Below are 23,449 nucleotides of genomic sequence, written 5' to 3'. Positions count from 1 at the left end.
TACGACGTGTCCAGTAAAATAGACCTGCACCTGTTGTAGGGGGAAAGGTCGTCTACCACTGCCGTTTCTTGGATTCATTCACAAAAACCTTATAGAGATACGTGGTAGAGAATCAACTTTCATGTACACGTTTTCAAGCTGCTGCCTCTACGCGCAAGCTTAAGAATCACTTCATGAAACAATATATATATATATATATATATATATATATATATTTATGCATATGTATATATATATATATATATATATATATTTGAAGTTCTTCCGCATCTTGGTTCGCTGAGGTCCCTGATTCATCCACTGAGGAAAGAGGTTGCTGCAGCGACGTATTCGACAAGCAACGCGCTGATGGTAGCGCAGAAAGGGACGGCTTAAGACAGCTTAAAGTGTTCGATTTCAGTATCCTTACTTCACATCGATTATGTTATCGGCGTAATATTTGCAGTACTATTCTCACTCGTATATAACCAGCGAGAGAAAACTACTACTCAGATGACAGTCTGATCAGTACCATCGTCCTGGGAGTAATCATAAGACCAAGGTGTTCTCCGCTGCCTCCTAGTCATTCGTGTATGGAGATGGGGGCTTGAGAAGACAGCAAGCTGCCCCGAGGAGCCTTGTGCTGTGCCGCACATTTGTGTTCTCCCTTTGCATGCATCACTCTCATGAGTTTAGAATAAATTTGGCTCTCTGACTGTTCGAGCTCATGAAGCCGCGTCTGAGTTTGGAACAGAACGTAAGGCAGATCGGAAAACAAGGTCGAGAGAAACACGAACTGGAGGAAGGGATTCTTCCGAAACCATGCTTCTTTGGTCGCCATACACTGTGACAGGGACGAAGCGAATCGGGAACGTCCATTCTCGCTTTCTCTCGAAACAAGGAAGGCAGAAGAGGGAAATGGAAAGTCAGAAAGAGAACGCTCATCTCAGCGCTCGCGCAGCCGTGTCTTCTGCCGTTTCTCGGATGCCACAGCGTTGTTGAACGCGCAGCATGTGTTCCCCTACTCTTCATCGGTGGTCGACGACCCGTGAGACGGCAGACAAAAGAGAAGAAGCGCACGAGAGAGGGACGGATTCAAGCAGTCTTCCAGCACCTGAGTTACGCAGGTCGAGTGGTAAAGGCCCTTCACAGAATCTGCTCGTTCCGACGCTGTAGATTTGCTTCTCTCGCGAGCGCCTTCGCTCTCTGTGGAGGAAGCGTACGGGCGGCAGGTCGGGCAGAGGGTGGAAGGAGTGCGTCTCGCGGCTGCAAGACAGAGAAAGAAAGGAAGGCAAGCGTTGAGTCCTGCAGCGGAAACAGCAATGGGCGTCTGGTGCTTTTCTGTGGGGTGGAACCAGGCGGTGGAGCGCCTAAACGCATGCATCACCTTAGGTGTATCTTCCTCATGACCGAGAGCGAAACAGCAGGTTTCTGCAGGGAGTTTCAAACCGTCCAAGCACAGGACGCAGAACATGTCTGTCTCCAGACTTGACCTGTTCTACTCTGTTCTCGGTTTCCCAGCACGTTCGTTTCGTCTGGTCTCACCTAGAAAGATTTCTTTGATGGCTCCGAACGTCATGTTCAGCGACAGGTCCACCTCGCCGTCCGCTTCTCTCCCGGAGAGAGAGAGTGCTGTGGAAGGAGACGGGGAGGAGAGAGAAGAAATGAGTCGCCTTAGAGCTGTTGCCTCGTCTCGTCTTCCCGCGGCATCGAACGCAGGCTTCAACTCGGGCGGAAGCGACAACGAGAAGGAAGAAGGCATGTCTACCAAGGCAATCTTGCCCCTCTTCACTTCCCTCGTCGCCGGATTCACGACTTCAGTGTGGATGAAGAGGAGAGAAGAAGAATGGATTTCTGCGTCTCCGCCGAGAACACTGGACGGAATGGAGGAAGACGCCTCGCTGATGGCTTGAAGGAGAGAATTGCACGTAGGTGTGGCCCGAGTTGTGAGGTTCAGAATCTTGACTTCGCCTGCGGTCACGAGGGAACATGGGCGAACAGCAGAGAGAGTGAGGCCTCGAAAAAGACAGGACTGGCCGCCAGGAAACAGGCGATCAACAGACAAGCCGCGCGTATCGCCAGGAGGGTTCCGAAGCACACGGAAGGTTTCAAGGCGAAGGCGGCTAGAACTCGAAGGAAAAGAATGTCAAGGAGCGGAGGCGAGAAAGATGGAAAGTCCCGCGCGACGCGAGAAGCGCAAACGCGAACTCAAAGCGGGCAGAAGCTGATAAAACGTGGTACACTCGCGAAGTCCCAAATGATGAAGGGGGGCCTGACTGGGGCGAGGAGGAACGAAGACATGCTCGCTCTTTACCTGTTCGTGTATCTCTTCGAATGTCGAGTTTCTTCGCGAGTCGTTTGTCTCCGACGAAATTATCTTTCATCCTCTCTCGACTGATCTCCAGGCAGCTCACAGAGACAGAGAACTGTGGGAGACAGTGTCCATCGCTCTTCGTCTCTCTCTGTCTTCTCCTCCCTTCGTTAGTCTTCAGAGAAGGCGCAGGCGACATCACGATGGACGACCTGCCGGTTCTGCTCCTTGTTTCTTCTTCCCTCTCCGACGCCCACTTCACGCAGACCTTCTCCAGCTCGTCGAAGACAAAGCGCGAAAGCAGCTGCGCCAGACCAACATCCTTGGCCTCGCAATACGGCCCTACAGCAGACGAAAAGGAGGGCGGTCGACCAAGGAGAAGCGCCGTCTTCTCTGGAGTCCGAGGGCCGACCGCGACGAGACAGCTGCGCGCGAAACGCCGAGACACAAGGAGAGACAGAGACGATGAAGAACGCGCGAGCACCACGGGGGAGGAGACTGCGGCAGGTCCGCCGGAACGGCAGTCCAGCAGCGAAGTGAGAGGTGCAGAGGAGGCGGAGAGCGACACCAGCAAACGAGGAGGACGCAGAGGCGGCATCCTCACGGGCAGGAAGCGCGTTCCACTGGAACTGAAAACGAGGCGCTTCACGAGCAAACACGCAAAGACGGGCAAATGACCAAATGGATTTTTCCTCCACAGCACAGAGGAAAGGGCCGCTCCCCCAGAGAGTGCACCATCAAACATCATCCGCTCCTGCTGCACCCAGCGACGCCGAAGGCTCGGACCACACGAGAGACTGCAGACTGTGCAAAGGCGAGTGGATCTCCTCAGCAGCGAGCCGCGGGTCCCCGGGGAGACTTACAAATTGAGGCCGTCGCCTACACAACTTTGAAGGAGATCGGAGAAGCCGTGGAAGAGGTGTCTGACGCGCGTGTCTGCTGGGTAGACGCGGTCGAATTCAAACGCACTGTTTTTCCCCTTCCGCCGAGATCCAGGCTCTGGAAGTGCTTTCGAGCCTCCAAAAAAGAGAGTGGAGAGAGAGTTCGTACGACGGGCAAGGAACGCCTTTACGAGAGAGAGATGCATCTCAGTCTCTTTGTCTGGGCTGGAAACGCGCCCGCTGCCGTCGACTGGCCCGAGTCCTCGCACTTCGAGCTCTTCAGCAGCCTGAGCCTCCACCTGTTCAAACGCAGCGAAGCGAGCAGCGGGGTCTCCTCTCCCGCCACTCTCAGAACTCTCCTCGTCGTCCTCTTCTCCCCACAGTTCCCAGCTGTTGGCGCCGCTCGGGTCGCGACCTGGAGTGTACACGCAGCCGAAAATGCGGTGAGTACCGCGCACCGTCAGAAGTTCGGTGAGGTGCTTCTCATTCTCCTTTGCTAGATCGACCAGCAGCCTCTGCTGCTTCTCGTGGAGACGCAGAACGGAAGCGAACCGGTTCTCCAACGCGTCGCGTTCCGCCGTCACCTCCCGAAGTTTCTGCGAACGAGGAAAAGCGGGAGAACAGGCGGCCGAACGTTGCCTCGTTAGCGCGGTTGCAAGGACACCGAGCATCATGTCTGTGGACCGGGACGAAGGCGAAGAGACGAAGAAATTTCATGACAGAGGGGGGACAGAGAAACTCGGAGGCAAACGAAAGACAGGAACGGAAGTCCTTCACGCCAGAGAAGCTGCAAGAAGGTAAGTACCCTACGAATCGCATACGGAGGGAAATGGAGAAAACCCAGGCGTGCTCAGAGGAGCCGAGACAGGCGGAAGACGGCCGGTGTGAGTTTTGGGGAACAGAACGGTGGAAAGCGGGGACGGGAGTCATCGGCGGTCGAACCGATCGTGAAAGACCAGCCAAGACTGCAGGTGAAAGCTTACCTTTTTGAGGAGCGGAATAGTGGCTACAGCGGCAGTCGTGTGTCCGGCAGAGGAAGAACCCGCAGTGCCTTGAGCTTCCTGCCCCTCTTCGGATGCTTGTCTCTCGGCACCTTGTTCCTTTTCGATCGAGGTCTCCTGCCCACCTTCACTGTGCTCTGTCTTTTTGTCCTCACACGCCTCTGTCGCGTTTGGCTCCTTTCTGCCTGATGCGCTTCCCGCAGAAGAGCGACCGTTTCCGTGGAGAAGCTCGTTGGGAGACAGACACTTGCCTTGCTTCTGCAAGAGAGTGCTGACTTGACTTTGCACTGCCTTAATTTGTCTCTGGCAACGGAAACAGAAACGAGAAAAAAGCGCGTCTCTCTGATGGACGGTCGATTTCCCAAGAAGCCACAGAAACATGGGAGGAAAGCCCAAGCGGAGTAACACAGATAATCCGGGTCGTCTGGGACTCTTCTTTGCACAGCGTTCAGTAGGCCTCTCTAGAAAAGTAAAACGACCATCACACACACTCCAGACATGGTATTGTCCGCGCTCTTTTGGAATTTTCTAATCTGGGTATGTACATTTGCGGGGGGAGGATACACTCCCGCATCCATCGCGCTGAGCTGTCCAGCGGGGTGGAGATGTGCAGCAGGCAGCAGATATTGGAATACAGCGTCCTACGGGATCTAGGGTGCTCCACATCCGTCATGTTCTCGAGGCTGCGTCCTGAAAATCAGACCAGAAGAGTGCTCTGCAGGTCCCCGACTTTTCCCTTGGACAGACTCGAACAACACTGTGCAGCCCGGCGACGACCTGCGCGGGGGAACACACATTTCCCTGTGGATCTGCCTTACAAAGGTGCCGACGAGACGCCGAATCGCGGCGGAGTCCTCCACTTGGACTTGCTCGTCTAACCACTTGGAGCGGCTCGAGTCATCCGCGTCCTGCAAAGATCGTTAGAACAACGCCTTGCACGGGTGCGTCAGAGACTCTTGTCTCTTACGTATTTTTTCACAAACCTACACCCAGATTGGCAGGAAATATCCGGGAAACGAAGCGTCGTGGCGGTGCAGGGGGAGAAAACGGCTTCATGGAAAGACGCGTGAGGGGCAGAAGGAAGAACAGCTTCTACGTGCTTGCCTCTAAAAACGTCAACGCTTCACCACCCGTGAGCCAGGTCCCGAAAAAGGAAAACCCGTCTATGTTCCGGAGATAGAGACGACTTTCCACTCGATTCGTGGACGCATGTGTCATTCTACGCTCAAGGCCTCTCTCCCTAAAAGGCTGTACACATGCTTCTGAACATGGCCCGGAGAAGGGAGCACTGAAGCTGCATCTAGGCAGGCGCCTTCTCGCGGAACTCGGCTCTGCTCCTCGGACTCACCTTCCACGCCTGCGGCGGTAAAACGCGTTCGACGGTCGTCAGCAAGTGCTCTATGCGCTCCAGTTTCTCGCCAATCAGAAGGGAAGCACTGCCTCCTTTGTCACCCGTCTTCGGTTGCCGCGGATAACTTGCCGCCGGCTTCTTGGGCGCAACGTCTTCGTTCTTCTGCTGTGGCAGAAGACATCGGGGAAAAGGCAGAAAGGAGAATGAGGAACGCGCTCCGAGAGGTCGAGAGACGCGGCCCACGGAAAGGCAAATGAAACACCGACACGAACAGACACACCATGCGTCGGTCACCGTACCGAGATCTTACGCTAGTGGCACGGCGTTCGCAGCCAGACGCAACACAAAATGCATGCATATCCTGGGCAGACTGTAAAAGGCCTCCTGCTACCAGGGAACCGCATACGCAGGTCCAAGAGGAAACCTTACTCGACACACCCTTCCTCGGAACGGGGTTCACAGAGATCCCCCCGCTGGGGAAGACGGTGTGGGAACTTCTGTCAGCTTCAAAGGACCACTCTTCCACCTGGACAGCTGCCAGTCTACCCTCAGACATCTTCCTTGGATCTGCATGCGCAAAAATAAGACTGCTGTAGAGTTTTGCGAAGACGGAGTAGCTCCGCCTAGCCGGTGAGCACACCGGACAGATGAAGCGATTGAGTCAGCGCCACTGAAGGGAATCGAACGCGCTATCGATGGTCAGCCTACGGACTGAAAAGAAAGGGGAGTGAATCTGCTAGACATGTCGCACGGACTCACCGGGGCAGCGAAAATGTTTGCGTCGGCAGGCAAAAGACTTTTCATTTGCTCTCGGAGATTCGCAGCCTGTTGCTTCACCGAGGCCTTCAATTGACAACACTGAGACCGCAATCCGGGCCTGTCTGTGGCCAGCTGAGTGCGGTCTGGCAGCTCGCCAGTCGCCAGGTACCGATCTCGAGCCCACTCTTTGAGGCGATTCACCATGTTCTGCGCATGAAACAAGAAACGCGAAAACCGTCCGCATGCTGGAACTGCAAAATCTTCAAGTTGACAGGCAAATTCGACCATCGGCAAAGCCGAGTCACGTCCACTGACAGCTCTGCTGCCAGAATCGGATGTCTCCAGTGCCCGTTCACGTGAACACAGCCTGTGGCCGAGTCACCTGCGTTCTCGGGAGTTGCGGGATCTTCTTCTCACCCAGTTCCCAACAGTTTCGCCTGAACAACGTACACCTCAGTTCGCGGGAAACTGCAGCCACCCGGGTAACCAGGTTGGTCTGTGCTTATTCTCTGAACCACTCTACAGGCAGTACAGATAGCGTGAAGACTCGTTTCTATGAACGTAGTTACAGCTTAGATTATCGTCACTCGCACTTTCTGGGGGAATAAACTACCTGTTGCGGTTAACCTTCAAAGTCCGTTCCACTGTGTTTCCCTCCTTGATGAGTGAAGCTTTTTCACCGGACGGCGTAACATGCCAGTTCGAGAAACGTACTTCGTATTTTTTCTTGGTACTCCAGAGTTTGACGACGCCTTTGAGCAGTTTCCTCAATTCGAGCCTCTCCGCAGTGGACGGGTCTACGGAGTTCCTTCGACTTCCGCTTTCGCCTTGAACTGCTTCACCGTCTTTCCCTCGAGTCGTTGAAAGCGACCCCTGTGCGAGAATGGTATCGATTCCTGTCTCGTCATCAGCAGGGGCGCTACTCCTCGGACCTCGCAACGACTCTCTCCTCTGCCTCGCCGTCACGCAGTGTCTCTCCAGCAAGTCTGCTGCCCCACTGAAAGAGCGGAAGCGCTCAGACGAGAACCCCGAGAAGTTAGACAGTCCCGCAGGAAAGGCTGAAGACCTGGGAGACAGGCAAGCGGCGAACTGGGGATAGAGGGAGGGAACCAGGTAAGCTGGACCGTAGATCCCGGGCGTTGGATGCCCCTGTCTGGCAGTCTGGGCGGGGCTCGAGAAGGAAGATAGATTCTCGAATGACGGAGCGGAAGTTTTTGTACACATAGTCGAGGCGCTGCTTTCCCGCTGACACGCGGGATTGCATTCATCTGCTTCAGAAGCCACTTCCGTCGACACATGTCGGATTTTGGGTCGCCCCTCAGGATCGTTTACATCTTTGTCGATGGCGAACCGGCAGGTCAAAGGAGGAAGAGACAAGAGACGGTTTTCCGCCTCTCCGTCTTCCCCCTCCGTCTCCGCGCGGAGCCCGATGTTCCCTGGCATGATTCTGACCATCGCCTCCGTGACGGGTTCCTCGTCCTCGTCACCTTGTAGCCGTTTCTTCGAGGCCGAGTAGTGGTCCGCCAGAGCCTGCTGCACGGCCTTTCCCGCCGCCTGGCTAATGACCTCGAGGATTGCGGTCTCAACATTTTCCTTCTGCGATAGCAGACCGCCGGCTGACGCCTGAACCTGTGACGGTGGCGAAGAGAACGTCGTCCAGATGGGCGGCATCGCAGAGCTTTTGTCTCCTCTACCTTCAAAAAAGCTTTCTCCGTACGGCGCACCCAAGGGAGGAAAGGAAGCTTCTCGAGAGCTTGCCCGAGCTCGGGGCCTAGGAGCGACGCGAGAGTGACAGCTTGAGTGACGGAGTCGTGATCGCCGCGAGGGAAGCAGACACTCTTCTTCTGCGTTAGGTCGATGCCGAACAAAGCCGCCCTTCTGACTGGACATCGACGGGGCAGACGACAGAGACAGCGAGGGGTGACAGCGCTGACGTGGCGTCGGCGACACAGCGTGTGTGCTGGTCCACATGTCGACGGACCCGTGGAGAGATACACAGGCTTTGGAGGATCGGAGAGAAGTTGAAGACACGGACAAACAGAGACACAGAAGAAGGAACGTCGCGCATATATCTTTTCGGCTGGGAGAGTGCTGGGAAACGCACCGTGCGAGGCGCCGGGAAAAAAGATCCAAAGCGGTCAGACAGAAGAAAGCTTGAGGGCGCTGAATAATGTCTCATACAGCCCGCGCGTTACCTCAGTTGAATCCACAATCTTCGGAAGCTGGGAAACAAACACAACTAGGGCAGCATACGGACATGCCCATCTAGCCGGACCAACACGCGTAGCTACCTGCCAGAACGCATCGGTATGTGCAGTAGAAAGAGAAGATCTTCAAACCCCGAACCACGGCGCACGATGTAAGACAGTGGGGGCAAGGGCACCGGGATGTCACATATGGGCCTGTGCATCGGATCGGCACGAAGAACAAGGAAATTTATGGAAGCTTTAAAACTCGGAAGCCGTCACTTAGCGCCAAGACGGCTTCTTTCGGCCACGTCTCCGTTGTTAAAAGGATGGATTGTGTCTGCAAGCGCATGCCTGACCCCAAACACAAGAATCTGATATCGGAGCAGCAGAAAAAGGCAGAGAAAGACTTGCAGATTTTAGACCGGAAATGCCAGCTGGTCGCTTCAAGACCAGAAAATGCATCGACAAGACATTCGCAAAGATCCAAAGAACATGACGATCTGTAAGGGGAGTGTCACGAGGACTGCCCTGAATGCAACTCGCGAGTTGGAGACTCCGCAGAAAAAACAGTAAGGCGTTTTGAGCGCAAAAAAAACTTTATGGGGGTTCTCCTGTCCGTTTTGCCCCGATTCGGAGCGCGAGGAACAGAGTAGCTGCCTGGCAGTCGCAGGCTACTCACGGCTCTGAAGAGGTCGTGGGCACAACACAGGTCTGGCGAACTACAAGACAAGGGGGCTCTTCTGCAGACGACTCGCTTCGAAAACTTTGGATAAAGCAGGAAAAACCCTAAATAACTGGTAGGTTAGTTCTTTCTCTGTTATCCAGCCGACGGAATATCGTGAAAATGTAGTGACACAAGCAGTTATGAGCGGGACAAAGCCGAGAAAGTGTGTCTTGAATGCGATGGTCCGTTAGCTCCGAATATAAGCCGAGACGTTTTGCCGTTAGGGGAGCGCAGAGACGCAGAACCTGTCGAGACGAACGCTCCCTTTGTAGCACCCCGTTCTTCCAAGCGTAACGGGAATACAGCCTTTCCTTTTCCCGTCTCAAAGCCCCAGCAGAAGCACCTTGTGACTTGCGCGTGAAAGACGCCTTTTCGTTCAAACGCCACACACACGTGGAACACGGGAATGGACGGTTGGCCCCGCCTGAGGCACGCGTTCAGTGTCTGACAAAGAGTGGGACGAGATGTGCGAAAACGCGCATCATCCACGTTGAAACGTGGCTAGCGAGTTCGCGAGCTTTGAGCGCGTTTCAGTCGCTTCTTTTGGCGGGTCGTGTGTCTTGCACACTTCGCCAAATTCTACGCCTTTCCAGCTCTGAATTTTTGCCTGTCGATTTCGCCGGATATTCGGACGCAAAATAATTGCCCACGAAGCCTTTTCGTGTCTGCTTCCCTTTCCTGACATAGTTGACACCCCAGGGTTGTTCTGCTGTCGCGCCAACGTGGAAAGTCCAAAGTTGCAAGACGCACACCGCTCCACGCAAATCCCGGTTCTGCATCTTCCAGGAAAGGCTCCCCGAAGGACAATTGAGCAACTACTCAGCGCGTGTTTCGCCGAGGAAGGGAGGTGATTGAACTGGACTGTGTGCAGTTCAGGAGTTTCGACGAAAACCCGCGTTTTGCCAGTATCTGTCACTGTGTGGCTGTGTCCGGCCGTCAACAGGCGACGGCAAACCCGCCAGTCTGCCTCGCGCCTGCTCTGAGGGTATTCAGTGACAAAGGCGTAGGTTGTTTTCTCATCTGTGTTCACTGAATTCGTTAGTTTGGCTGAAGAGGACGGCAGTACAGTTGTTCTTCAACCGCTTTTCTTCGCACTGGTGCCGGAGTCGTTTCTACGAGCATCAGACCCTGCCCTCTCTCCGTCTCTTGCCTCGTTTTGGCTGCGATCTAACAGGTGTCTGTGTTGGATTTTCCAGTGTCTTGTCCAAGAATTCCTCTGGTTTCTCGCCTCCATCGACCCGAGTGTCGTGCTGCACGCACATCAGCTGCGTGTATCTTTTCCCCCGGCAACATGACGAGCCACCATCGTGGAATGGCGGCCTCTTCCATGTACGAGGTGACACCGAACAAGCGCGTCGCCGCCTCAGCATCAGCCCAGCAGTCGTACTACCACCATGCACCGACAACGTCGTCAAGCACAGCTGCAGATGCCAGTGGCCAAGAATCTTTCTTCTCTGGCCTCAGCCTGCATGACGAGTATCGCTACGTAATGCCGGGCACCCAAAGCAAGGACGCGGCCAGCGTGTCGTCTTCGAGCACAGGCAAGTAGAGAAAGCGTCTTGAACAGAACCGCATCTCGGTAGGACACTGCGAACGCATGTTGAAGCAACAGCACTCTCTCTGGTCACCCGATCAGGGTGTCGCGGAGAATAATCGATTTCATCTGAAATATGTGCGTTACATGCCCAGGTAATTTCAAGACTGTGCACATGTACCAAGCTGAGCACTCGACAAAGCACACGGCGCTCACAGGTTCACAGGCGTCGACTCCGATGCCTGAAGAAGGAGTTCCTGGAGCTCGTCTCTATAGCGTAGCGGGAACGGCTGCGTCCTCCACGCTATCTGGCACCAGATCCAGAGCCGCCTCCGGCTCTGGAATTCCACTTCCCGAGCTGGCGACTACGTCACTCAGCTATGCTCAGAGAGATCCGCAGCTCCAGCAGGCGCTGTCTTTGCCGCCTGTGGCTTCGGTGCCCAACCTCGGCGCAGCTACCGGCGCCTCTCAAAAGGAGCAGTATCCCTCGTCACGCAGTTATTACGGCTTGCCGAGCAACGAGACTTCCCCACCAGTTCTCTCTCAGGGAGGGCCGATCTTTCGGTCGGGCTCTCATGTGAGTGCGTACGGAACGCATGCAGATGTGATATCGCAGACAAACAGCATGGTGGATCGGACCTCGTCGTCGAAAGACGTTTTGGCTCACAGACAAGCTATCCGCCAGCAGATCTTCGTCGACTGCGTCTCGCCTCAAGAGCAGCGACCCACCCAAACACAAGGAACGGAGCAGACGGGTGAAGATGTGACCGAACGCAGCACAGTGGCCGGCGCCGCTACCGCGCCGCAAGCGCCTGGGGGGACGTTGACTGGTGCAGCGTCTTCAGGTCCGCAACAGGATAGGACTGACTCGATGTGCGCTTCACAAGGCCCGTGGAGTGGCTCTGTCTCGGCACCGAGGCTCCCAGTGGATGTAGAGAAGCCCCAAGGGGTGACAGGCCACGGCGTCCCCGGGAGCCACACATACACCTACACAGTTGGGGATGCAGAAGAGCAGAGTGCCCTCTTTGGAGGCGACGCGACCAGCTCCTCTTCTGTCAACGGTGCTCAAGATCTGTCCTATGGTTACTACTCTTGCGGACCTGCTCAGGCTCCTCAAGTGCACACTGTGCAACATGTTCCAGGGTACTACGCCCCGGGGTTCGACTACCCTTCAGCCCTGTATGCCCCGGGGCCGGTGCCAGGAAGCTACGTGACCTATGACGGCGGAGTGGCGTACGTTCAGAACGCGCCGATGCCAGGCGAAGCCTATCCTCCCGCCACCTATGCGACGAGCTACGGCGGCGAAGCCTACTACAGTCATCCCCCTTTCAGTGGAACATACTTTCTGGACGCAGATGGCAATACCTACTGGTCCTCCGCCGCTCCGATGTGCGGCACCCAAGTGTACATGCAGGTGCCTGAGGCGGTCGGAACCCCAGTGGCGGACACTTCGCCTAACGAGGTGCATGTTTCTCGTCAAATCGATGTGAACACGGGTCAAGGCGGCGACCAAAGGAGAGAAGGCATCTCCAACGTCGTGCCTCTAGCATATGAAGCGGCTCCACGCGGCTATTCTGCGCGCACTGGATCGCCCCGACCCCACCAGTGCTCCGTTCAACATCTTCTGCCTTCGATGGCCTCCTACTACGGCAGCGAAACTGTGCAGACGCCACGCTCTGAGGACGAAAGTCACCGTGACAGGACGGCGGGGAGGCACGAAGGAAGGGTACAGGGGGAGGGCGACGCGGCAAGGAGAGGCAAAAGAAGGGTGAAAATGAACTGGTGTTGTGACGCATTTTAGCCAACCAGTTCGGGTTAACGAAGCCGGTCTCGATTGAAAAAAATCCCGTGGCTGCCTGTGTGGGTGATCAAGACATTTGTGAGTGAATTTGGAGGGGAGCGCGCAGATGGAACGGAAGGAGGGAGATGTCTGTTTGCAGACTCCTGCGTGAACGCGTGAACACAGCGGAACGCGCGATGTATTCTGTGTGAAGCCTTCGAGATCTGCTTCCACGACAGAGAGCGATAGTCTTTCTGATATTCTACACGCAGTGCCTCTTCGTGGCCTGTGCCTCTTAGCGAGTGGCAATCGGCAGAGAGTGAATCGTGACTCCGCACTGCTTGGCGTGTGGGTTATGTATGCGTGTGCTTAAAAGTGAGCAGGAGCTCCACAGTTTGTCTGACGAGGAAACGAGAGAGGAAGTGACTTAGCAACAGTTGGCGTTAGCGGCTAAGGGCTTTGTAGGTCCACAAGAGACCGTGGATTGTTTGCCGCCCTTCAAGACGAGTACGAAAGAACGTGCATTTTCATCATGTGACGACGTGCACCTTCATACTCTACTTGTCATGTCTCTCAAAATGAAGTTTTTTTGACGACAGCGTGTTGTGTTCAAGACTTATGGATTAGATAATGCTGGTTCTATTTCGTTCTGCTCTCGACTCAAAGTCGCGGGCTTTTCATCTAGAGCGTGACGACGTTGCAGATTTCAGTGAAGTGTTCCGCTTTCGAGTTCGGAGGAGATAGAAACAGAAAAGAACCACGAGGACAGCGTCAAAAATGACTTTTTCAAGCCGGACCCTTGTCCTCAACTGAGTCTACCTAGTTCCGCACTAGATTTTTTTCGATACTTTGTCGCTACGTTGTGTGCCTAGTTAGGAAAGTATCAATTTTTTCTGCGGAAGGCGGGGAAGGGTCGAATTGTCTGTCGTAGCTCGGAAAGGCCGCCCCTCTCTCGGCAGTTGTTGTGCCTATGCATGGCCATATAGAAGTCAGTGCACAAGCAATTGCATGCATGTACACATGCAACCCACGAAGCCCTGAGGCCTACCGAGAAGAGGCCAAACTCGTCATTTCTTGTTGAAGCGGCTGACAGTCGATCCGGATTCTTCCGCCGAAACCTTTCTCTATGGATAGATTGGTGGGTTGATAACGCACATGTGCAACTAGGAGAAAGTGCACACAGAGCTCTCGATACAGGTGTGAATGTTCACACATGACCCTGTTGCCTCGAAATCCGTGCGACTGTCTCCATGAAGCAGCACTTGCGTTTCCAAAGCAGGAGGACGATGGTGTTTCTGTTCTTCCTTGTCGCCAGAAGTGCTACATCTTGACGCAGCCCTTTACGACATCCGGGCCTGTCCGCTGCAAAATATGAGGTGGAGCCGACAGATTGAGGTTCTGTGCTGTCGGTTATTGAATATAGTGCATGGGGGATCGCCCGCAAAAGCAACAGAGAAGCAACACCCGCGAGGAAACAAGAGAGACAAGACCGGTACGGCAGTGGAGTTCGGTGCAGCATTGGACATGCCGTCTTCCGGAAAAATGGTGGAATGGAAAATTGTCTCTGGCTCGCTGTGGACGACTCTCAACGACATACCAATCGTATAACGGCGAGCCTAGCGGTGGATTGACAAGTCATTCTCCTCTCTTGTTTTATCGTCAACCTTGTTGTAACGCTTACGCACGCCTGCCTATGGTGTGCATGCTCTCTGATCTGTGGAATCCGACGATGGGCTGCTCCTCTCTAAATAGCCGCACAATGCTGAATTGTAAACACGACGAGATACTGATGCATACATATATATACATATATATATATATATATATATATAAAGGTGCACATGTATATATCTTCGTCGATTCCCAGGCGTTCCTTTGACTCCCTCTGAGGACTACTTTTCGCATTTCATATCTGGGCATATCTTGTGAAGAAGGGGAAGCTGGAGAGGGGCAATATACGCATACTGATACATATGTATATATAGCTAACCCACACTTCGAAAACTATAAACGCAGCAGTACAAAACCACTCGCGGATATAAATCGGCACACGAACGTTTCTCCATGCATGCATGGATAATTTGCTTGTATAACTTCGAATGTCCAGGGTGAAGTTCTGGTTTTTCTTCTTCTGAAGTATCTGCTCTCTCGTCGAAGTTTTCTTCTCCCAACCATCTCTTTTTTTCCGCTCCTCCTCCTCGTACTGGAATCACCGCCGCCGAGCGACTTCCTATGCATGCCGGGCGCTGCTCGCTTCACTGGCTTCGGCGTCACTGCTATTCGCCTCCTTTGACATATTCATTTCCTCGTGCGTCTCGCTCTCCGTTTTCTTCTCAGAGCCCGCCTCGCTTTCTGTAAGTTGACCGCCTTTCTCTTCGTTCATGGGTTTCTTTCCTTTCTTCGGAACTCGCGTATTTTCCTTTCCCCCAGTATCCTTCTTGGTTCGGCCTTCGTCCTCCGCTTCATCGCCCGCGTCAGCCACTTCCGCTTCTGTTTCGTTTTCCTTTTCTCCGTCCGCGTCGTCTTCGCTGTTCTCGGTCTTCTTCGCCTTCTTCCCGTTTTTCTTGCGCTTCCTTGCCACCTCAGGTTCCTCCTTCTCCTCCAACATCTTGCACCTTCGGAAACGTAGATTCAGCTCCTTCTTCGCCGCCAGGATCTCCGGCGAGAGAAGCTTGTCCAGCGTCGTAGTTTTGTACTGGTGGCGAGTTGCAGGGTCCGTGTGGCGAATGCCATGCTCAGCCAGCAGGTGCACCAGTTCCTCCACCTTCAGACACTCTGTGTCTCCGTCCTCATACTCGACTTGGAACTGATTCGCATACCACTTGCCGTCCTCGACGGCGACTGCGGAGTACTCGGTGATGAGACCTTCGAACCAGCCGACGTTGAAGCATCGGTCAATCACCGTCTTCCCGAGGTGCACGCCGATCAGTGGAATGAATCCCGAAGTGAGAGGAGCTGGCAGGTTGTCTTCTGGCCTGCAGTCTTTCTCGTCTCGGACACTCTGCAAGCCCAGCACTTCAGCTGTACCTACACCTCGTGGCCGCTTCTTCGACGCTCCTCCCGCGTGTTGCGACCCGCAGAGGAGGCCGCTGCAGCCGTTCCCATGGCTCTGCTTCTCCGCGCCGAGGCCACCGCTTCCATGGGCGTGGTGTCCCTGAGCCTTGGCCGCGATCGACATCTTGAGCTGCCGAATCTCTTCCGCGACACTCTGCGCGCGCTTCTTCGCCTCGTCCTGCAGGCTGTGGACCTTCTCCTGGAAGGCCGTCAAAATCGCGTCCTTCATTTGACTCGGCGTCGTCGAGTGTGGGTGATCCCAGTTCGGGGACAGGTGGCGCTTCGCGAGCCGGCAGACCTCGGTAGAAGCGCGTCCGCCCAGCGCCTTGTAGCAGACATCGCAGGGTTGCAAACTGCCGAGCAAGCCTTTGGGATCGACGAGGTGCAGCGTTTGCAGTCCTTGCAGTTCGTCGCTGGACAGATCCCCCTTTACAATCTCGACTCGCGACGGGGTCATTCGCCCCAGAGACGCCTTTTCGTTGCAGGACGCGAAAACGGCTCTTCTCTCGCGAATCCCCACCGGTGGAAGGTCGAAGCGGTTCGCGTCGCTTCTCCTCTCCGACGAATGACAGCGCGCGCGAGGCCGGACAGAGTCCACAGATGTCGGTTGGGCGCCCGACCTGTCTAGGCCCCTGGAGGGAGAAGACTCGCGAATGCCCACTCGCACTTCCTTTCCTCCGTCCTCGTCGCTCTCCGATGACGGAGCAGTCGTCGTGACAACAGCGAGAGGACCAGCACCCGACACGCGAGACGGACCGTCGGACTGAGAGCAGTCTTCATGCGCCTCTCTTCCAGTGGGCGATACATCCTTTGCGTCTTTCTCTTCCTTACCGCGCGCGTCAGATCGAGGCGGACCAGTGTGCGACGCGCTCGTGTTCGCCGTGTCACGAGAACCCAGAAAAAAAGAGAAAACGTCCTGTTCCTTGCCGACGAGGCTACGACTGCATTCTGGCAGCGATTCTGCACTGCAGGTTCCCTCGGTACCTGTCGCTTCTGTCGACCCAGGCCTCAAAACAACGTCATTGCCCTCGTTTGTGCCAGCGCCGTCTCTCAAAGGCCCACAACCCAGCTGAGACACAGCCACCGGGGACAGGGATGCTTCGTCTGCCTCGTTCCACAGCATGGCTCCGCTGCCCTTTCCGAGTTCTTCGAGCGGGACATTGAGGAACTCCATGCCGACTGCCGTCAGAGGCTCCTTGTTCTCTTTCTCTTGCGCCTCTCCACCGAGAGAAACCGAACCAGTCGGCATGCGCGCGTCCGAGACCGAGGCTAGCTGTCTCCGGCCGCTGCATGCCTCTCCTTTTCCGTCTGTGTTCACACCCACCGGGGCTTCGATGTTGCTGCTACGAGAGTCTCCACTCAATACTTCCATCTCCGACAGTTCTGTCTTCACTCCCGAGTTTTGCGTCCCCACGAGTTCCGCTCCTGCACGCGTCTTTTCTTCCTGTCGAGGTTCTCGCAGCCCTCGCGACCTCTGCCGACCACTCAGAAGAGTTGGCGATCCCTCCGACTTGGTCTGGTCTTCTTTCTCCGTCTCTTGCCCCTCCGTTTCGTCTCCATGCTGCCCAGTTCTCCTCTGAGACCCTGTGCTCGCGCTCCTCTCTTTGCTGACTCGGCTTCCTCTCCACTTCTTCGCTTTTCCGGGGTTCTCATCTTCCGTCTCTCTCTCTGCCCTTCTTCGGCCTCCAGCGACAGGCTCAGGAGACTCGCGACGGCGGGAGTGGTGCTCGATTCCCCCGCAGCTCGGGCGCCTCTCCTTCTTCCTTTCCACTTCGTCGGCGGCCGCCTCTCCATCCGGAGTCTTCGCGAGCGCGTGGACACCCATGTTCCCGGCCTGCGCGGCAGTCCACTTGACCTCGTGACCCTCTCTGTTTCCGACGGACGCGAGAATGCCCTCTTTCTCGAGGGACGCGAGCGCTTCAGAAGACAAAAGAATCTTGTAGTTGAGGTGTCGAGACATCTCGAAAAAGCGCATGCGACACACCGCGCAGTACCACCGCCAGTCATTCAAGATCGCTTCTGGGTCCGGCAGGCACCGCAGGTGACACGGGCGGTCACATCCGTCGCAGTGAACGACCTCGTCCCCTGAAAATGAGCAAGGTGCGAGACGGCCTGTTTCCTCCGTGTTCGTTTCCACGAACTTCTCTTCCGCGTTACCCTTTGGCTGCGGTGTCATGACCGCCGTCGGTGGCGGCGGGGCGGGAGGCAGACTCAAGTCGGGGCTAGCAGCGGCGACGGACGCTTGGTCCGAGCTGTGCTTCTCTCTTTCGAGCTGCTGCGTGACGAGAAGAAGGTCTGAACTCGAGGGGGAAGAACGAGATCCACTTTGTCTCTGGGACGGAGTGCTTGCCGAGCACATGGGGAAACCGGAAGACAAGGAAGACAGGCTTCGCGGTTCATCGGCCTTCTCTCTGCCTCTCCCGTCGTTCCTCAGCTTCTCGCAAAGCCCAGAAACTGGTTTCTCCGCCGGTGTCGCAGCCTCCCCGCTGCTCTTCCTCTCCGCGCTCCACCCTGACGAGGACGAGCACCTCCCCGTCTCGGCGCCGCCCTCTCGCCCGCGGCCATGTGCCTCCTCCGGACTCTTGGACATCTTGCTCGGCTCGCGACTCTCCGTCGACGGAGACGGCGCCAGAGACGAGGCGCAGGGACGATGTTCATGACTCAGGCAATACGGGCAAATCTCTCCAAGTCGCGCTCGATTCTCCAGCTGCGGATCCGATCGTCGATTCACGCACTCCACCGGTCTCGCTGGCACGAGCTTCTGGGAATGCACAGCACACGAAGCGGGCGCAACTGTGAGATACGAACGCGATAGCTGACGTCGGCCAACAGTTCGAGAGGCCGAAACTATGCACAAAGACAGCAAACAAATTAAGAAGCAGAGATGGGTCCAAATCAGCACACACGTCGAAAAGTGTCTCCATCCAGATCGCGCGTTTCCGCTCGAGCGTTCCGGTATCTTTGGTCATTACGTGCGTCTGCTGATGGGGGGACGGTAAGTCACGCCCGTTTGAGAGCCTACGGACCTGGGAAGGCGCCGTTCGGATTCCGACGCGGTATTCGAGAAGCTCCCTCGCGATAGCTTCGTGAGACGCATCCTGAACTTTGAAGAACCACGCGTTCCCGAAATCTGCGAGAATTTCATCACCCGGCTCAACCGCCACTCCAGGAATCGAAGTCAGGACGATATGAGGCCAGCCGTCGACAAAGACTTGCTGCCATTCGCTGTTTCGCTTGCATACGCAGTCGCCGAGCAGTTCAATTGTGCCTGAGAGACAAAGCCGAGCCGAGCGCAAGGTCCACAGGAAGAAGACACAGGGGGGCGGGGGGGATGGCGGGGGGCCGAACCTCCGTATCGATTTGCATTACCAGATGAGCAAAGACCTCGCTTTGCAACTTGCCAACGCGGTGCGTTCAAATGGAGAACCCGGTACACACTCATCAGCTTGTCCAAGAACTGAATCTAAGTCTACTTATCGTAAATGAAAGAATTCATTTGCTCTTCTACATAAATGCGTCGACAGCTCCAGGCACACTCGTGCGCAGTTACGGGGGGACGCGTTTGGGGAGGAAAAACGCGTACGTCCGCCGCCTCACCGTAGTGGTTGACGAGAGACATTTCGTTGCAGGCTTCAGAGGAGTCCAAGACGAACTGACTGCGGGCTGGCAGCTCGACTCTTGTTAAGCCTTTCGCGTCGCGGCGTCCTGCGCAGAGAGCCACGCAACAGAGACGCGAACGATCCACCTCTCGCACCGAAAAACGAGCTGTCTGCGCTTGTGTGTTCTGCTCTTGAAGGCATGGCGAAGCCGTCTGAGACAGATGGCGCCACACGAATATATGTTGACAAGCGCACTGCTCTCTTCGCTCGATTCTCCTTACCCGACACAGTCACGGATTTCTTTCGGTCCTTCCCTCCAGGGAGACGCGACAGCTGACGCGACTGCGAGGTGACAGACCCAGAGGAGACAGGAGACTCGGACAATTTCTCGTCCCTGCTATCTCGAGAAGGGAGACTGGGGCAGTCGTCATCTGAGGAGTCTGACGCCGTTTCGAACTCCTCGGCGCGGCGCCATGCCAACGCGGAGAACGAGAGGTCGAAGACGTATTCGAATCTGCGAAAAAACAGACCGGCGGCGCACCGGCGAAGAGTGAGCCACGTAACCCCGCCGCTGCACGACGACACCGACGCACGACCTCAGCTGCTGGTCCGCCCATGCACATGCGTCGCGAGCCGCCACTCTCGCGACAACTCGCCTGACAGCCTACGTCGGTCTAAAGCCGGGCGAGCAACGTCGTTCACCTGCACGGCCTCGCCTGTCCTTAGACTTTCCTGGGATGCATCTCTACGGCTACATAGATGCTGCACGCGCTTGTCTACGCAGGCGCCAGCTGGGACGGCAACGGGCCTTGCTACGGAGAAGAGGAGCCGCACCTTTTCTTGACAAGGCCTCCATCTTTAACGACGCCTGTATACTCGCCGAAAACGACTCGCGCCTTCCGCGAAGCAGGAATCTTTGGTCCGACGTAGACGACAGTGTAGCACGTCTCCTGCGGCGGTGTAGCGAAGCGAACGGGGTGCGTTGGATCCACGACTTCACATATCTGCAGCCGCGGGTCGACAAAGCCCTCGACGACGGACTTCAAGCACTCCCACAGTTGCCGACGCCCCGATCGAGACACCTGGAAGAGACACAGGAGAAACCGGACACAAAGACGCAGTCATGTCCCCGACGCCTACAGCACCCCTCTCGACAGCGGCAGCCCTCAACAGTCTCGACATGCGGATAGAAACCCAGGACGTAAAGGCGTGCAGATCCCGATGCAGGCGCTGTGCGAGGAGATGCGAGTGCGACGAGAAGGGAGTCCATGTGCACTCTTCTGGTGTATGTACAAGTCTCTGCATGCTTTCGCAATGGTTAAGGCCTAGCGGAAATGCCTCGCACGGCGACTGCGCTGTTTTACGTCCTGCGTCTGAGGCCTTCCTCAGAGCACCTTCGACGAACATGTCTTGCTGTGCATAGGCTAGAGCCGATCGGAAGTGGTGACGCCGCGCCCATCGCAGAAAGATGCTGATCGGGGCGACGGAATCGCCAGATGCTCCGCTAGTTCGCTCTCTTTTTCTCACTTGCAAGCCTCCCTGCCGAAAGTCCGGGCAAAGAATGACGGGATTCCACTTGCCATAGACCCAGCCCTCCTGGTTGTTTCCCCAGCCCACACACTGCTGCTTGAAGAGAGAGTCGAGCCGCTCCTTTTCGCCCCGCGCTTCCGGACTGATCATCTGCACAGGAAGACAGACGCCACAGGAACCGGCGAGACAACCGAATGTACACGAAGCCGACGAGGGCAGGGCGGTGGGGGAGGGGGTGTGAGAAGTATCAGAAATGCACGCGTCGGACACAGCATTCCGCTCCGAGACGAACTCGTCTCCTACAGGGGACAGTGTTGTGTTCCGAACGAACCACATGGCCTTTTTTCCTGCGCGTTCTCTCCAAGTCTTTCATCTGTTGTGTTTTCTTCCGCTCGCTATTCCACCGGTTCTCTCCGCCGCCGTAAATTTCCTGTTCTCCCGCTGTTTGCGGTGCCTCTTGCCAGAGTTCGAAAGGAGTCGGCACTCTCCTGGTCAGCCTCAGCATATTTTTCGCAGTTGCTGAGTACGTCTCAACGCAAAGCCACCACTTTACCGGCGGCCGTCTGTCTCCTCCACCGCCGACACAGAGATCCTTGTTCACTTGAGCATAGAACATGACACAGAGAGCGGCGAAGCCCGCGAAAACAGACTTTCTCCCCAGAAAGCCGTTTCCTTTCGCGGTCGCCACTGTGTCTCAAATACAAGTGCTTCCCTATCCATTACCCGCGAAGATCCGCCGGCACCAAGTGCGTCTGGGAGCCGACCACGGGGTAAGTTCTTACCTGAACTTTCGCCCACATCTTGTTTCTTCTCTCCAGAACCTCTCGCAGACTGCAAGGGCGCAAGCCTCTTTCCTCCAGGTTTCGGCGCAATTCAGGAGTCAGGCCCTCAGCATACCGGTGAGGCGGCAGCCAGTCGACCTGTTTGCCCGCTTCCGGTTCGGGAGGGAAAAGGTCTATCCGAGGGGGAGGGATGACCAAAAGAGGAGACTGAGCCCCAGCCTCGATGTCGCTTTCTCGCTTCGTGTCGCCAGATGGAACTTTCGCGCTCCTCGACGGAGGCCGAGGGTGTCCGTCTTCGGGCGGCATTGCGCCAGCCCGCGCTGCGGCTTGCGCAGGCATCGACGTGGAGAAAACGGAAAATTTTTGGGAAAGCAGAGGAAGATAAGACGCGGAAAGCAGGAGAGGAAGCGCAGAGGAAGCGAGAGGCGCGAAGCCGTCTCAGCGGAGGGCTGACAATCTTGGTGTGTTGCAGGTTGCTGCGCCCGAGACGAAAGCTCTGTCGCTTCTCTTGAGAAGACTTAGCTGCTGCTGCCGCGCGAGGGGATTTGCACAGACTTCCAGAGACACCGATTCCGCTGAACTGATGCGAAGGCAGGAAATTGACAAATGGGTGTTCGAGCGATCTGTGCGTTCGTCCGAGGAAGGAGAGACATCCTGACAACGAACCAGCGGGAGCTGTTCGTTTTCTCGCGGAGGTAAAAGATACAGAGTCGAAACCTCGACAGCCCACTCCTTGATGAAGGAAAACTGACCTCGCCGACGATGCTTCTCTAGTTCCTCAGGTTTACAGACAAGAACTTCGTTAACTGATCCCAGGATGGACAGAACTGCACTTGAAGTCGCAGCGGGTTATCTCCCGTTTGCTGCCGACGTTTCCGCCCTCTTGATTACAAAAGCACTCCTGTATTCCCGCGTTCAACAAGGAAAACAATAGAGGTGAATGGGTTCGAGTAAACCTTGACAAGCGACACGTAACACACACTGCGGTGTGATGCACCACAAACCTTGGAGGGGGGCCACCAGCAGCTCACGACAGCGGTTTGTTCGTTGCAGGTATTTTTCCTGACGGGAGCGTAGCAAGTGTGGTGACGAGAGAGGGAGTATGACAAACACATGAAATTCAGAAAGTGGACTGTGTAGCGGGAAAGAGAAGAGAAGCACGGGAAGCAACAGACGTCAATCCCTTGATGAAAAAATCTACGCACTTAACCACCAAGGAATCCGGATATCTCAGACAATGGCGACCCCGACAGCGTGTGTGCAGCGTCCTGCACAGGAGCGACCCTTGCAAAAGGGGGGGCGGAAAAGCGATTTCGACGAGCGAAACACGAAGAATCGGTTACGCGAGGAAAAGCAGAAGGAAGAACACCGATGTCACCCATACTTGCCCAGAAAGACGCAGTGGGTTACATTGTGAAAACCTCTAAGAACGGAAAGGTTGGTTGGGGGGGCGGGGGGCAGAAGGGAAGGGGGGGGTGTCGTCTTCCTCCCGGATAATCCTTTCAAAATAGTGAGAAAAGGGGGGCCTCCGCTATGTCGTTTTCACACAAAAACAGGGAGAACAAAATGAATGTCGACACTTGGCGGAGGCGGATGATAAATGATCAGCCCTCCGTCTTCATCCAGTTCAATGCTGGATAAAATTGATGCTTTCGGGTGTATCTGCCGATGTGCCATGCCCCTTGGGCAAAATATAGGGTACCGATGCGGTTTCTACGAAGGGAGTGGGATAAGCAGGTCTATGTGGCACACGCAGAAACGGACACATGCTACAGAAGGGGAGAAATAAAGCAGAAAATGATATGTGACTGCATTGCCTGAAGCACACTCTTGTGACCAATTCGCAGTGGATTTGCGCTTACAGGCAGTTCTAGGGGGGTGTGCGAGCGGTAAACCATCCCAACCTCTCCTCGGGAGTATGCATACATAACACACCCTCGAGTTTCACATCACATCGCGCCTTTTCATTTTGTAG

At 55.6% G+C, this 23,449-nt stretch overlaps 3 protein-coding genes across 3 annotated transcripts; 1 reads left to right on the top strand and 2 right to left on the bottom strand.

Moving 5' to 3' along the window:
• Positions 1-685: 685 nt before the first annotated feature.
• TGME49_201230 (kinesin motor domain-containing protein) lies at positions 686-9,310 on the bottom strand. The gene is made up of 9 exons (XM_018779164.1): positions 6,997-9,310; positions 6,283-6,489; positions 5,521-5,688; positions 4,991-5,080; positions 4,155-4,475; positions 3,154-3,767; positions 2,294-2,715; positions 1,525-1,950; positions 686-1,245 (listed from the first exon to the last, which is right to left on the bottom strand). Exons 1-9 carry the CDS (start codon positions 8,251-8,253, stop codon positions 1,001-1,003), a joined length of 3,750 nt encoding a protein of 1,249 aa, XP_018637444.1. The 5' UTR covers positions 8,254-9,310; the 3' UTR covers positions 686-1,000.
• A 286-nt stretch (positions 9,311-9,596) lies between these two features.
• Positions 9,597-13,276, top strand: TGME49_201240 (hypothetical protein). Its single transcript, XM_018779165.1, has 2 exons — positions 9,597-10,736; positions 10,885-13,276. Exons 1-2 carry the CDS (start codon positions 10,487-10,489, stop codon positions 12,528-12,530), a joined length of 1,896 nt encoding a protein of 631 aa, XP_018637443.1. The 5' UTR covers positions 9,597-10,486; the 3' UTR covers positions 12,531-13,276.
• Positions 13,277-13,912: 636 nt separating this feature from the next.
• TGME49_201250 (histone lysine methyltransferase, SET, putative) lies at positions 13,913-22,681 on the bottom strand. The gene is made up of 7 exons (XM_002367410.2): positions 21,475-22,681; positions 20,690-20,842; positions 19,997-20,244; positions 19,444-19,676; positions 19,161-19,268; positions 18,590-18,831; positions 13,913-18,324 (listed from the first exon to the last, which is right to left on the bottom strand). The coding sequence occupies exons 1-7, from the start codon at positions 21,811-21,813 to the stop codon at positions 14,740-14,742; spliced, it is 4,908 nt and encodes a 1,635-aa protein (XP_002367451.1). The 5' UTR covers positions 21,814-22,681; the 3' UTR covers positions 13,913-14,739.
• Between the last annotated feature and the right edge of the window lie 768 nt (positions 22,682-23,449).

The sequence above is a fragment of the Toxoplasma gondii genome, chromosome VIIa (assembly GCF_000006565.2).
Source record: "Toxoplasma gondii ME49 chromosome VIIa, whole genome shotgun sequence".
Lineage (NCBI taxonomy): Eukaryota > Apicomplexa > Conoidasida > Eucoccidiorida > Sarcocystidae > Toxoplasma > Toxoplasma gondii.
The sequence above is the reverse complement of the archived record's forward strand: the minus strand, read 5'-3'. Positions and strand labels throughout refer to the sequence as shown.

Coding starts and splice junctions, on each gene's coding strand:
- TGME49_201250 (XM_002367410.2), bottom strand. CDS start 21,813: ATGCCTGCGCAAGCCGCAGCGCGGGCTGGCGCAATGCCGCCCGAAGAC. Junction 19,677..19,996: donor GGAGGCCTTGTCAAGAAAAG/GTGCGGCTCCTC, acceptor GTTTTTTCGCAG/ATTCGAATACGTCTTCGACC. Junction 19,269..19,443: donor GAAATCCGTGACTGTGTCGG/GTAAGGAGAATC, acceptor CTCTCTGCGCAG/GACGCCGCGACGCGAAAGGC.
- TGME49_201230 (XM_018779164.1), bottom strand. CDS start 8,253: ATGTGGACCAGCACACACGCTGTGTCGCCGACGCCACGTCAGCGCTGT. Junction 4,476..4,990: donor GGCGTCTCGTCGGCACCTTT/GTAAGGCAGATC, acceptor TTCCGTTGCCAG/AGACAAATTAAGGCAGTGCA. Junction 2,716..3,153: donor GTAGGCGACGGCCTCAATTT/GTAAGTCTCCCC, acceptor TTTCGCGCGCAG/CTGTCTCGTCGCGGTCGGCC.
- TGME49_201240 (XM_018779165.1), top strand. CDS start 10,487: ATGACGAGCCACCATCGTGGAATGGCGGCCTCTTCCATGTACGAGGTG. Junction 10,737..10,884: donor CGTGTCGTCTTCGAGCACAG/GCAAGTAGAGAA, acceptor TTACATGCCCAG/GTAATTTCAAGACTGTGCAC.